The sequence below is a fragment of the Nansenia antarctica genome, assembly GCF_963989245.1.
Source record: "Nansenia antarctica genome assembly, chromosome: 14".
NCBI classification, from domain to species: domain Eukaryota; kingdom Metazoa; phylum Chordata; class Actinopteri; order Argentiniformes; family Microstomatidae; genus Nansenia; species Nansenia antarctica.
In genome coordinates this window covers 30,642,140-30,654,639 of record NC_137684.1, presented here as the reverse complement: position 1 = coordinate 30,654,639, position 12,500 = coordinate 30,642,140, and the positions used below count along the sequence as shown (strand labels likewise).

The 12,500-nt window shown below is 44.7% G+C and overlaps 2 protein-coding genes across 2 annotated transcripts in view; one reads left to right on the top strand and one right to left on the bottom strand.

Moving 5' to 3' along the window:
- cttnbp2 (cortactin binding protein 2) overlaps positions 1-9,341 on the top strand; it is a gene marked incomplete at both ends in the record, with an annotated part of 73,890 nt that extends 64,549 nt beyond the window's left edge. The window contains 9 exon segments of the mRNA XM_080544784.1: positions 1-89; positions 973-1,154; positions 1,503-1,711; positions 2,233-2,418; positions 2,978-3,029; positions 6,100-6,208; positions 7,982-8,083; positions 8,625-8,956; positions 8,987-9,341. The exon segment at positions 1-89 is cut by the window's left edge and continues 93 nt beyond it. Of these exon segments, the coding sequence (XP_080400910.1) occupies positions 1-89; positions 973-1,154; positions 1,503-1,711; positions 2,233-2,418; positions 2,978-3,029; positions 6,100-6,208; positions 7,982-8,083; positions 8,625-8,956; positions 8,987-9,341 (1,616 nt within the window).
- A 2,387-nt stretch (positions 9,342-11,728) lies between these two features.
- Positions 11,729-12,500, bottom strand: part of cftr (CF transmembrane conductance regulator) — a gene marked incomplete at both ends in the record, with an annotated part of 41,684 nt that continues 40,912 nt past the window's right edge. The window contains one exon of the mRNA XM_080545280.1: positions 11,729-11,947. Coding sequence (XP_080401406.1) covers positions 11,729-11,947 — 219 coding nt within the window. The remainder of the gene's footprint in view (positions 11,948-12,500) is intronic.

The window sequence follows — 12,500 nt, the reverse complement described above, 5'->3', positions numbered from 1 at the left end:
AGCACTTCCGCTGGGTGACGCTGCGCTGGGACTCTGAGCCGCTGCACGGTCTTCTGGGAAGACACCTGCGCAGGAAACTCCTCCACAAGGTGAGAGAGAGAGTTATCAATCACAGACACCAAGGACACCTTACAAGACAGTTTAAAACCACATATCAAAACATTAAAATCAACAAAGCAAAATTAGATAAAAACAGCTAAATCTGATATAACACCAAACAAAACACAGGAGATCAAACCAAGTAAGCCATTGTGAAAAGGTGTGTTTTAAGACTGGATTAGCGTCAGCGTATGTTAGGTGGCAGAGAGTTCCAGAATGTTAGGTGGCAGAGAGTTCCAGAGTGTTAGGTGGCAGAGAGTTCCAGAGTGTTAGGAGACAGAGAGTTCCAGAGTGTTAGGTGGCAGAGAGTTCCAGAATGTTAGGTGGCAGAGAGTTCCAGAATGTTAGGTGGCAGAGAGTTCCAGAGTGTTAGGAGACAGAGAGTTCCAGAGTGTTGGGTGGCAGAGAGTTCCAGAGTGTTAGGTGGCAGAGAGTTCCAGAGTGTTAGGAGACAGAGAGTTCCAGAATGTTAGGAGACAGAGAGTTCCAGAATGTTAGGTGGCAGAGAGTTCCAGAATGTTAGGTGGCAGAGAGTTCCAGAGTGTTAGGAGACAGAGAGTTCCAGAATGTTAGGTGGCAGAGAGTTCCAGAGTGTTAGGTGGCAGAGAGTTCTAGAATGTTAGGTGGCAGAGAGTTCCAGAGTGTTAGGTGGCAGAGAGTTCCAGAATGTTAGGTGGCAGAGAGTTCCAGAGTGTTAGGTGGCAGAGAGTTACAGAGTGTTAGGTGGCAGAGAGTTCCAGAGGTGGGGAGCAGAACGTCTGAAGGCTCTAGATCTAGATGTACGACATACATTTAATACATTTAAAATAAAGTAAATTTATCTCCCTACCATCCCTCTTTCTTCAATCCCCCTCCCCCCCCCCTCCCCTGCAGACCCAGGGCCGTGGCGGCGGGGTTCCCGGGGGCGTGCTGGAGCGGACGGTGGCGTGGGTGAGCCAGGTGTGGCAGCAGCTGAACGCCTGTCTGTCCCGCCTGGGGACCCACGAGGCCCTGCTGGGCCCACAGCTGTTCCTGAGCTGCCCCGTGGTGCCCAACAACACACAGCCCATCGTCAAGTGAGTAAGGGTTAGAACACAGGGAGGCTGGGAGGGAGGGAGGGAGGGAGGGAGGGGCTTAGAGTACAGGGTGGCTGGTGGTGGTGAGGGAGGGAGGGGCTTAGAGCACAGGGTGGCTGGGAGGGAGGGGGAAGGGGCTTAGAACACAGGGTGGCTGGGAGGGAGGGAGTAAGAGAGATGGGCTGTGTCACGGTCTTGTTATCAGTGTGTGTTTGTGTGTGTGTGGGGGGGGGAGAGACGGAGTTAAATAAAGTATCTCTTGTTGTTGACATGATTGACCTGTAAGTCTCTATGTCTGTTGACATCCTATCCTGTTCTGATTCTGTGGTGTTCCCTTACCCCCCCTAGGTGGTTGGCTCGTCTGTGGAACATGGTCGTGGTCCCGCGCGTGGAAGAGGCCATCATCTCCAGGGTGACCGTGAAGAGATCGGCCGCCCAGCAACCGTTGCCGAGCGACCACCGCCGTCTGAGCTCAGGGCAACAGGCGGTAGTCAAGGCCGCCCTCAGCATCCTCCTCAACAAGGCCATGCTGCAGGGCTGCCCCCTGCCACGCCACGGTGAGAGAGAGAGTGTGTGTGTGTGTGTGTGTGTGGACTGCACTTATATACAAGACGTACATGCACTTATATGCAATATGAGAAACTACTGTGCAATAACCAAGGGAATAGTGCAATGTTCTATAACCGTGCAATATGTTTACATTCTTGTGTTAGGTTCATATACTGTTTATAAGTGTACTAGTCCATAATGTTCATATGTTTATAAAAGTACACAGTTACATGCTAACTCCCCCCTGTCTATATACCCCCCTGTGAATAGGCCATATAGTGTATAGAAGTTCACATAATAGATACATTCTCAGATGTCTGCCAATCACATATCCCCCTATGTATATCCCCCCAATTTATGTCTATTTATGTCTATGTCTCATTCTTGTGTTTTATTATCTTAGGACTGTGTTTGTTTGTTAGCACCTAGGGTTTGCATTTACATTTCGTTGTACCTGTTACAATGACAATAAAGATCATTCATTCAAATAACACAAAATAAATGTCTTGGCGTGTCTCTCCGTCCTCAGAGATTGACAGACACCTGCTGGAGTTCCGCGGCGGCGCCTTCCCTCTCTCCGCCATCGGCTCCTGTAAGGGCGTGGGAGGCAGGAAGGGGCGGGACAGCGGGGGCATGTGGAGGCGAGCCAATACCAGTCCACGGAAGAAGGGAAGCCCCGCCCCTCACTGGAGCACAGGAGGCTCCCTCAGAGAAGGTAATAATAATAATAATAACTTGGATTTGTATAGCCGTCTTTCATAAAACCCAAGGACGCTTTACAGTTCTGAGGAAATGGTCAGACAGACAAAACAGAAAACAAACAAAGCAAAACAGAAACATTGACTAGGGGCCAAAGGCCTTGGTGAACAGGTGGGTTTTAAGGGCTGATTTGAAGGAGTCCAGGATGGGGGCGTTGCGGATCACTATGGGGAGGGAGTTCCCCACGATCAGGAGGAGAGAGGGAGAACTTTAAACAGCTCTGTGACTTTTACGTTAGTTTAGTAGATATTCTTCTTCTTTTTTTTCTTTTTTTTATCAGGCAGGAAAGGGACGGTCTCATATTTATATGTTTACATGTTACATATCCGCCAGGTTCTGAACACAGTGATTGTAGTCGCATCGTTGAGTATATAGTATAAAGCACTATAACAACAACAACATAACATCCACATTTGTAGACAGAAATGGAGTAAGAGACAGTAAGATGTTTATTAAATACATATCACAGTGAATGGAAGGATATATGATATGTCTGTCCGCTTGTCTGACTGCAGGGTCTCTGTCCAACACTGACGTCCGCTTCATCACCAACGGCAACACTCCAGGGTCAGTGTCTGTCTGTCTGTCTGTCTGTCTGTCATGTCATGTCATCGACTTGACCGAACACACACGTGACACATTCTAATGCTTTGGTCCTCATATCGGGATCTGATGTAATGATCTGACTTTTCTTTCGAAAAATGTGAACACGTTTCATTGTTTTTGGTTCAATTACATCACTTTCGTCTATAGATATTGTTTGAAAGAAGATCAAATATTGATGTCCATATTTCTTTAAAGAAAGAACTAAATATTTCATATGGTGTCCTAATTATTTTCACATGGCTGTATGTCTTTCGTCCTCTCTCACCCATCCTTCCTGTCAATCTCTACTGTCTCTATCCTCCTCTCTCTCTCACCCATCCTTCCTGTCAATCTCTACTGTCTCTATCCTCCTCTCTCTCTCACCCATCCTTCCTGTCAATCTCTACTGTCTCTATCCTCCTCTCTCTCTCTCACCCATCCTTCCTGTCAATCTCTACTGTCTCTATCCTCCTCTCTCTCACCCATCCTTCCTGTCAATCTCTACTGTCTCTATCCTCCTCTCTCTCTCACCCATCCTTCCTGTCAGTCTCTACTGTCTCTATCCTCCTCTCTCTCACCCATCCTTCCTGTCAATCTCTACTGTCTCTATCCTCCTCTCTCTCACCCATCCTTCCTGTCAATCTCTACTGTCTCTATCCTCCTCTCTCTCACCCATCCTTCCTGTCAATCTCTACTGTCTCTATCCTCCTCTCTCTCTCACCCGTCCTTCCTGTCAATCTCTACTGTCTCTATCCTCCTCTCTCACCCATCCTTCCTGTCAGTCTCTACTGTCTCTATCCTCCTCTCTCTCTCTCACCCATCCTTCCTGTCAATCTCTACTGTCTCTATCCTCCTCTCTCTCACCCATCCTTCCTGTCAATCTCTACTGTCTCTATCCTCCTCTCTCTCTCTACACCCATCCTTCCTGTCAATCTCTACTGTCTCTATCCTCCTCTCTCTCACCCATCCTTCCTGTCAATCTCTACTGTCTCTATCCTCCTCTCTCTCTCACCCATCCTTCCTGTCAATCTCTACTGTCTCTATCCTCCTCTCTCTCACCCATCCTTCCTGTCAATCTCTACTGTCTCTATCCTCCTCTCTCTCACCCATCCTTCCTGTCAATCTCTACTGTCTCTATCCTCCTCTCTCTCACCCATCCTTCCTGTCAGTCTCTACTGTCTCTATCCTCCTCTCTCTCACCCATCCTTCCTGTCAGTCTCTACTGTCTCTATCCTCCTCTCTCTCTCTCACGCATCCTTCCTGTCAATCTCTACTGTTTCTATCCTCCTCTCTCTCTCTCACCCATCCTTCCTGTCAGTCTCTACTGTCTCTATCCTCCTCTCTCTCTCTCACCCATCCTTCCTGTCAATCTCTACTGTCTCTATCCTCCTCTCTCTCACCCATCCTTCCTGTCAGTCTCTACTGTCTCTATCCTCCTCTCTCTCTCACCCATCCTTCCTGTCAGTCTCTACTGTCTCTATCCTCCTCTCTCTCTCTCACCCATCCTTCCTGTCAATCTCTACTGTCTCTATCCTCCTCTCTCTCACCCATCCTTCCTGTCAGTCTCTACTGTCTCTATCCTCCTCTCTCTCTCTCACGCATCCTTCCTGTCAATCTCTACTGTTTCTATCCTCCTCTCTCTCTCACCCGTCCTTCCTGTCAATCTCTACTGTCTCTATCCTCCTCTCTCTCTCACCCGTCCTTCCTGTCAATCTCTACTGTCTCTATCCTTCTCTCTCTCACCCATCCTTCCTGTCAATCTCTACTGTCTCTATCCTCCTCTCTCTCACCCATCCTTCCTGTCAATCTCTACTGTCTCTATCCTCCTCTCTCTCTCTCACCCATCCTTCCTGTCAATCTCTACTGTCTCTCTCTCTCTCACCCATCCTTCCTGTCAATCTCTACTGTCTCTATCCTCCTCTCTCTCTCACCCATCCTCCCTGTCAATCTCTACTGTCTCTATCCTCCTCTCTCTCTCTCACCCATCCTTCCTGTCAATCTCTATTGTCTCTATCCTCCTCTCTCTCACCCATCCTTCCTGTCAGTCTCTACTGTCTCTATCCTCCTCTCTCTCTCTCACCCATCCTTCCTGTCAGTCTCTACTGTCTCTATCCTCCTCTCTCTCTCACCGATCCTTCCTGTCAGTCTCTACTGTCTCTATCCTCCTCTCTCTCTCTCACCCATCCTTCCTGTCAATCTCTACTGTCTCTATCCTCCTCTCTCTCACCCGTCCTTCCTGTCAATCTCTACTGTCTCTATCCTCCTCTCTCTCTCTCACCCATCCTTCCTGTCAATCTCTACTGTCTCTATCCTCCTCTCTCTCACCCATCCTTCCTGTCAATCTCTACTGTCTCTATCCTCCTCTCTCTCACCCGTCCTTCCTGTCAATCTCTACTGTCTCTATCCTCCTCTCTCTCTCACTCATCCTTCCTGTCAATCTCTACTGTCTATCCTCCTCTCTCTCACCCATCCTTCCTGTCAATCTCAGCAAGATTGATCAGTTAGAATATCTGGTCTGAATAGTAAGATGGACAAGCAAGACTGATGTGGAGATGCATTACCAGAGAGTTAACAGAGACATTTTGTTGAAAGTGAAGCATGCGTGCTCGTACTGAGCAGAAACAGATTTCTTGACGTTCCATCAGTCAGGTTCATGTAAAAGAGTAGTACTGGTAGGAGCCAGCAGGGGGCAGTAAAGTCTCACTCGCTTACACAAAGCGATTTACACTCAATACATTTGACTAAGCAAGTGAATCATCAATCCACCAGTCGTAGCAGGAAGAGTAATCCAGCTCAGGCCCGGGACACAGTAGAGGGGAAAAGCGGGTGTCTTCAGGAGACGCAGTGCTGGGGGGCAGTAGAAGTCTTAAGAGGAGCAGTTAAGGTGTAAATTTTTTATTGTTTTTGTATGTCTGTCTGATGTTGATCATTATGAAGATTAGAGTGTTCTTGAACTGTGTGTGTGTGTGTGTGTGTGTGTGTGTGTGTGTGTGTGTGTGTGTGTGTGTACATGTGTGTGTGTGTGTGTGTGTGTACATGTATGTCGTTGCAGGCTGGTAGATGAGGACCCCAGCAGTCTGTCTCTATCTGACGATATGAGCCACCTGATCAGAGAGCTGCAGACCATGTACTCCAGCAAGTCAGAGCCGGACATCAGCAAGGTACGTTACATAACACACTTATTCTACAACAGCATGTTTGGATACTGGATTCTGATTGGCTAGCAACAGTGGTAAATATCCCAACAACCCACAGTTCAGACCGCATTTCCTGTATCAATGCGCCTCCCAATCAATCTGATTAAGAACACCTGTAGTGCGGCAGATAAGGTCATATATGGAAGGTATTGTGCATATAGACTAAAGCATGACACTTTCTAGTGTTTCTATAGACTGTAAACTTCATTTTTAGACGTGGAACCACTTCAGATTTGACCTGGTGTCAGGTAGACAGGTAGAATGATAGAATGATCATACAATGATAAAAAAAGAAAATAATAATAAAGTATACTGTACTATGTTCTTTTTTTCATTCTTTTTTTTTTCTTAGAATGATAATAATATATCATATTATACTATAGAATGATCATAGGGTTAGGGTTAGGTTTATAAAAATTAAAAAAAGAACTGAGTTCTGTGTTCTTTTTTTCACTTAATTTATTTTTTCCTTAGAATGATAATAATACATAATATTATACTATAGAATGTTAGAATGATCATAGAATGATAAAAAAAAAAAAAGTTCTTTTTTCCCCCGTTTTTTTTTCCTTAGAATGATAATAATATACAGGGGTGCACATAACTTTTTGGGGCCAGTGCTCAGAGGAGCACCTAGGGATGCTGCTTGGTGCTCCCCGAGCTCGCGAGTCACGACCCGTCCCACAGGATGGATAAAAAAGGGATACATGGATAACTTATATTAGCAAAACGACATTTATTCAAAAATAAAGATGAACGAACAAATGATTGTGTGCAAAACAAAAGAAACAAATGAAAAATCAAATGACTGCTCTTTAAGCATGAAAGTCTGTCAGACTCCTTTAAACACAATGAAATCAACTGACATCTCTTTAAGCACTAACTGAATGTCTGTTCTTTAAATACAATGAAATCAACTGATATCTCTTTAAGCACTAACTGAATGTCTGTTCTTTAAACACACTGAAATAAACGGACATCTCTTTAAGCACTGCTCTGTTCTGTAAACACTGAAATCAACTTTCAACAAAAAGTTACAGCCTAAGCATTTACTTATGCTACAAGCTTAATCATCATCATCACTGCTCTCTTGACTGTTGTTAATACTGTCCTCAATTTCAACCATGGTAGAGGATGTTGTAGGCTATCACTTTAAATAGCTCATTATTTTGATTGTGCAACAAAGTCTTTTTTTTTTCTCTTCTAATAGAATTCCCAACCATATTCCCTGGGTCAGGGGTCGAGGTGCGATAATGAAGCTGTAAAACAAACGTCTGAACGTTTGAAAGCTTCAGAGAAAAGAAACGTGAAGTGCCTTGGTGTTGTTTTTCCTTTTAGCGACGAGTCGTTCGGGACTGAATTTTCACGTGTCGGCGTGATAACCATGCGACGCGCGATACGCGGAATGAAAGTACAAGTTACGATACTTTCCGAATGTTTTCGTGAGGGGAGTCGCCGTGGTCGTCGTCGGTGGGTACATTGTGGTCATGAAAGGATATGGTATTGGTATTAACGGGCAGTCAGCAGTTAGCAGTAGGAGTTTTGAGGAAGTCAATTCCTCTCCCAGCGCTTCCAGCTGTTGGTGCGCAAGAGCGCGTTCATGCCGCTGATCCTCCGCGCAGCATGCATTTTGGCGACGCATGCGCACTGGCGCACCAGTTATGTGCACCCCTGATAATATATCATATTATACAGTATAATGATAGAATGATCATAGATCATGTCTCTGTGTTGCAGATCGCTCAGTCCAAGGAGGACTTCATCGTCTTCTCCGGCTCACCAAGCAGACAATCATCCCCCACGACCGACCACGAGGAGACCCGACCACGACCAGAGACGGTGAGGCTTTGAGTCCGAGGTTCGGATTAGTTAGTACCACGGTCAGCGGTCACCAGCCCTGACCCAGGAGAGCCACAGGGTGGGCGGGCCCAACACTAACACTGCAGGTTCTGACGATGAACGCCACTGAGACTGATTGGCTAGTAGAACCAGGCTAGAATACCCTAGCGTGTTGCTAGAACAACCTGTCACTGTCCAGCACCAGGTTGGAGAGCCAGGGTTCCCGCGCTGATCATAAAAAGCCTTAAAGTCTAAAATCCAGCAATCCAATTTATAAGGCCTAAAAAGGTCTCACATTTCTGTTATTCGGGCTTAAAAAATTTGATCCTGCAAGGAAATCAGTCCGACCACATCTATTTACACGGAAATGAATCAAGCTGGAACCAAAAAAATGCCAATTCGCTTCCTTTTTTTCTGTTTGGTAGTGAAATCCCTAATTTCATTTTTGCTATAGAATAGTGAAGTGCGTGTGTGTCTGTCTGTCTGTGTGAAACCATGGTAACGAGGTATAGCTCATTATCAAACCGTTTCCCTCCTCCAGACCGACAGCCGTCACTCAAACCAAAGCCCCGCCCCCGTGGCCTCCTGTAACCAGCCGAGGTCGTCAGCCCCGAGGCCCAAGTCGCAGCTCCCCGTTCCCAGCAGCAGGGGGCAGCAGCCGCGCGCCGCAGGCAGCAGCAGCAGCAGCAGCACCCCCCGAACGCCCACCACCGCAAACCGCAACGCAACCGTGACCAGAACCACCGCACAGAGCAGCAAAACAAGGCAGGTTCCACCCAGCAACAACAACAACCTAAACAACAACCAACAACCCCAGGAGGACGTCTGGATCCTGCACCGAGACCTGCGGGAGAACAACAACAACAACAAGTCGTAGACGCCCTTCGTAGAGACGCCCTTCGTAGAGACGCCCTTCGTAGAGACGCCCTTCGTAGAGACGCCCTTCGTAGAGACGCCCTTCGTAGAGACTCCCTTCGTAGAGACGCCCTTCGTAGAGACGCCCTTCGTAGAGACTCCCTTCGTAGAGACGCCCTTCGTAGAGACGCCCTTCGTAGAGACGCCCTTCGTAGAGACGCCCTTCGTAGAGACTCCCTTCGTAGAGACTCCCTTCGTAGAGACGTCCTTCGTAGAGACTCCCTTCGTAGAGACGCCCTTCGTAGAGACGCCCTTCGTAGAGACGCCCTTCGTAGAGACGCCCTTCGTAGAGACGCCCTTCGTAGAGACGCCCTTCGTAGAGACGCCCTTCGTAGAGACGTAGACGCCCTTCGTAGAGACGCCCTTCGTAGAGACGCCCTTCGTTAGACGCCCTTCGTAGAGACGCCCTTCGTAGAGACGCCCTTCGTAGAGACGCCCTTCGTTAGACGCCCTTCGTAGAGACGCCCTTCGTAGAGACTCCCTTCGTAGAGACGCCCTTCACGACTCCGCTGTGAAACAACCACATGAACTCCCTCCATGTTGTAAAGTTCGGTTTATGATGATGATGACCTTGTAGTATTTGTACTCGTTATCCGTACTTGTTACACTGTATAACAATTGTGTACTTGGGGACCATTTGTTTTATTATATTACAAGTATCAAAGTATTGAAGTATTTAAAAAAGAAAAGAAAAAAAAAGTGATTCGCAGGGAATTATGTTTGAAAAAGAAGAAGTACTTAAAAACAGGTTTTACCTTTTAGGTGAAAAGTGTTTTGGATCAAAGACAGACCAGGCAGGTTTTTGCTATTAAGTATTTTCGAAATATTCAAGTGTTTTATGTTTAAATAGTTGCAAGGTTGGTTTAAATACTGTTGAAATTAATCAGGGTTTTACCAAATATTTGTAAATAAGAATTAGTAACTTTAATGGTATATAGATTGGTGTATGTGGTATTACGCTTGTACAGTAAAGACGTCAAAAATGGAAAAACGTATCGGAAAAAAAATACAGTGTACATATGTTTGTAATGAGAATTTGGTTCATAATTTTTCACTTGTTTCAAAGTGAATGGAATGTGGCAATAAGTAACGTAATTGCAAACACAGGACATTTTCTTTCTGTAAGCCATAATAAATATTTTAGCTACCCATAATTCCATCTGAGTCATGGTTCAGTTAACCTTTGACCCCGACGTGGAGTCCGATCTGTCATTTCGTAGCAGCACGTTTTTTGGTTTGTTTGTTCGTTTTGTTTTTTTACATTTGTGTTTTCCATTTTTCATTTTGAAAACCAGAAAAAGTGAAATGTTATTTTGGAACAAACACGTTGTCCATATATGTACAGGAGATATTTTAGTCAACCTTTGGTGTTGATATGTATGATAGCTGTCTGAAGTTTAAAGAAATGTCCTGCTTCCTTTAAGCACAACCATTAAAACTGCACTGTTAACCCCAACAGTCCTTTCTCTCCTTTCTGTGTTCGTACACCAAGAACCACTCAAGTCTTTTCTCAACATTTTTACTGGAAATATAATCGATTGAAACACATTTTTCTGGAAAAAAAACAAATATACTTTTACATTTTTTTGACATTTGTGTCCCTTTCCTATGAGTAACAAATAGCTTTATTGAATTTACACTTTTTAAAAAATCTGCTGTCACAGTTATATCTCAAGATGTCTAACCACCAAGGTATCTCATTTTATCGTACCGTGGCGTTATAAAACTATCGTCCGTTATCTGAGTGTGCTGAACGAAAACACAAAGACAAAAGATTTCCAGTTTTGGAAGCACAGATGGAAGTTCGACAATCACATTTCGAAAAAAACGTGTCACGTTTTTATACAGCATCCGATCATTACGTTTCCTTGCTAATACCCCACCAAGAAAAAGCTAAGGAGTACCTCAGGTTTCTTTAAAGTGCATACAAATAGAAAAATAAGGGTACTTGCGGTTTATCACTTAGTCCATAGCGTCACTTTAAGGCTACACTTTACATTGCATTATTCAAAGGCAATTTCTACGGGCACAACGTACGCACGTACTCGAGCAACAAGTGCCATTACGCCTTCAGTTCTTACCACTGTAGATCCTACCATCCGAGAGATGGAGGGAGATAAAGAGGTAACTGTTGGATGGCTACAGTCCAGGGTACGTTACATAACGCCGTGACTCCTCCAGTTGTTGCCGTGCTACAAGGCCTGTATCAGGGGTGCAAACTTGTCACCTTTCTGCTAAATTAGCCGTTTTTTACTTCAAAATAGGTCTTCGACGTGAATCATGTAGATCTGCCCAAAACATATTTTGGGAGGGGGGGCTCTATGTCTCATCCAAGTCACATGATGACTATTCTTCTAACTAATCTTCCTGTCTGCTAAACTCCGTTGCTGTTGAAATAACTTTTAGCTTCATGCAGCTAGGTACAATTCTAGACAGTGTGACTGTCCTCAGAGTAGGCAACCTGTTTTCAACATAATTATGCGGGTGTGAAGGTTAGGACCGCCGCTGAGACCAACATTTGTGCTAGCGCTATCCATTTAGCACCGCTAGTGCTAGCGCTTTCCACCCCCCACATCAACAAAAATGTTCCGCGCATTGATAAAGTGTCACCATCTTTTTGGGCCATCACCAGTTTGCACCCCTGCTATATAACGTCATGTAAAGTGCATCCTTTCCTTTATAAGGGTGTGAGTAGTCCTATGCCCCTGGTCCTCCTGGTCCTCCTGGTCCTCAGAGGCGGGTGTCCTGGACCTCGTCCTCCGCCTCCTCCTGCAGCGAGGTGATCTTGGCCGCGGTCGGGACGCGCTTGCTGGAGTTGAGGCGGTGGAGGCCCTGCAGGGGGAACAGGTTGAGGCGCTCCGCGGCGCTCATGGCCTGCTTCAGGTGGCCCGTCTCGTTCAGAAGCTTCTGGAAGGTGTCGTACTTCTTCATGGAGCCGCCCTCGATCATCTGGTGGGGAAGGGAGGGAGGAGAAAGGAGAGAGTTTATTTTTATTTTTATTTTTTACTTTATTTATTTTTTCCTCAGAATGAGAATAATATATCATATTATACTATAGAATGAAAGAATGAAAAAACAAATTAAGTAAAAAAATAAATAAATGAACATAGTACATTTACTATACATAGAACTAATATTTATATTTAATTTACATAGAACTATGTTATTTTTTCCCTTTTTTCCCTTTATTTTTTTTTTCTTAGAATGATAATAATATATTATTATACTATAGAATGTTAGAATGATAGAATGATCATAGAATGATAACAAATTATAAAAACAAATTAGTGAAAAAAAGAACATAGTTATGTTATATATAACATAACTATGTTCTTTTTTTCATTTTATAAAAAAAAAAATGTCCCCTTAGAATGATAATAATATATCATATTATACTATAGAATGATAGAATGATAAAAAAAATAATAAAGTGAAAAAAATGAAGATAAAAATAACATAGTTATACTTATACTTCACTTTATTATTTGTTATAATTTTTATC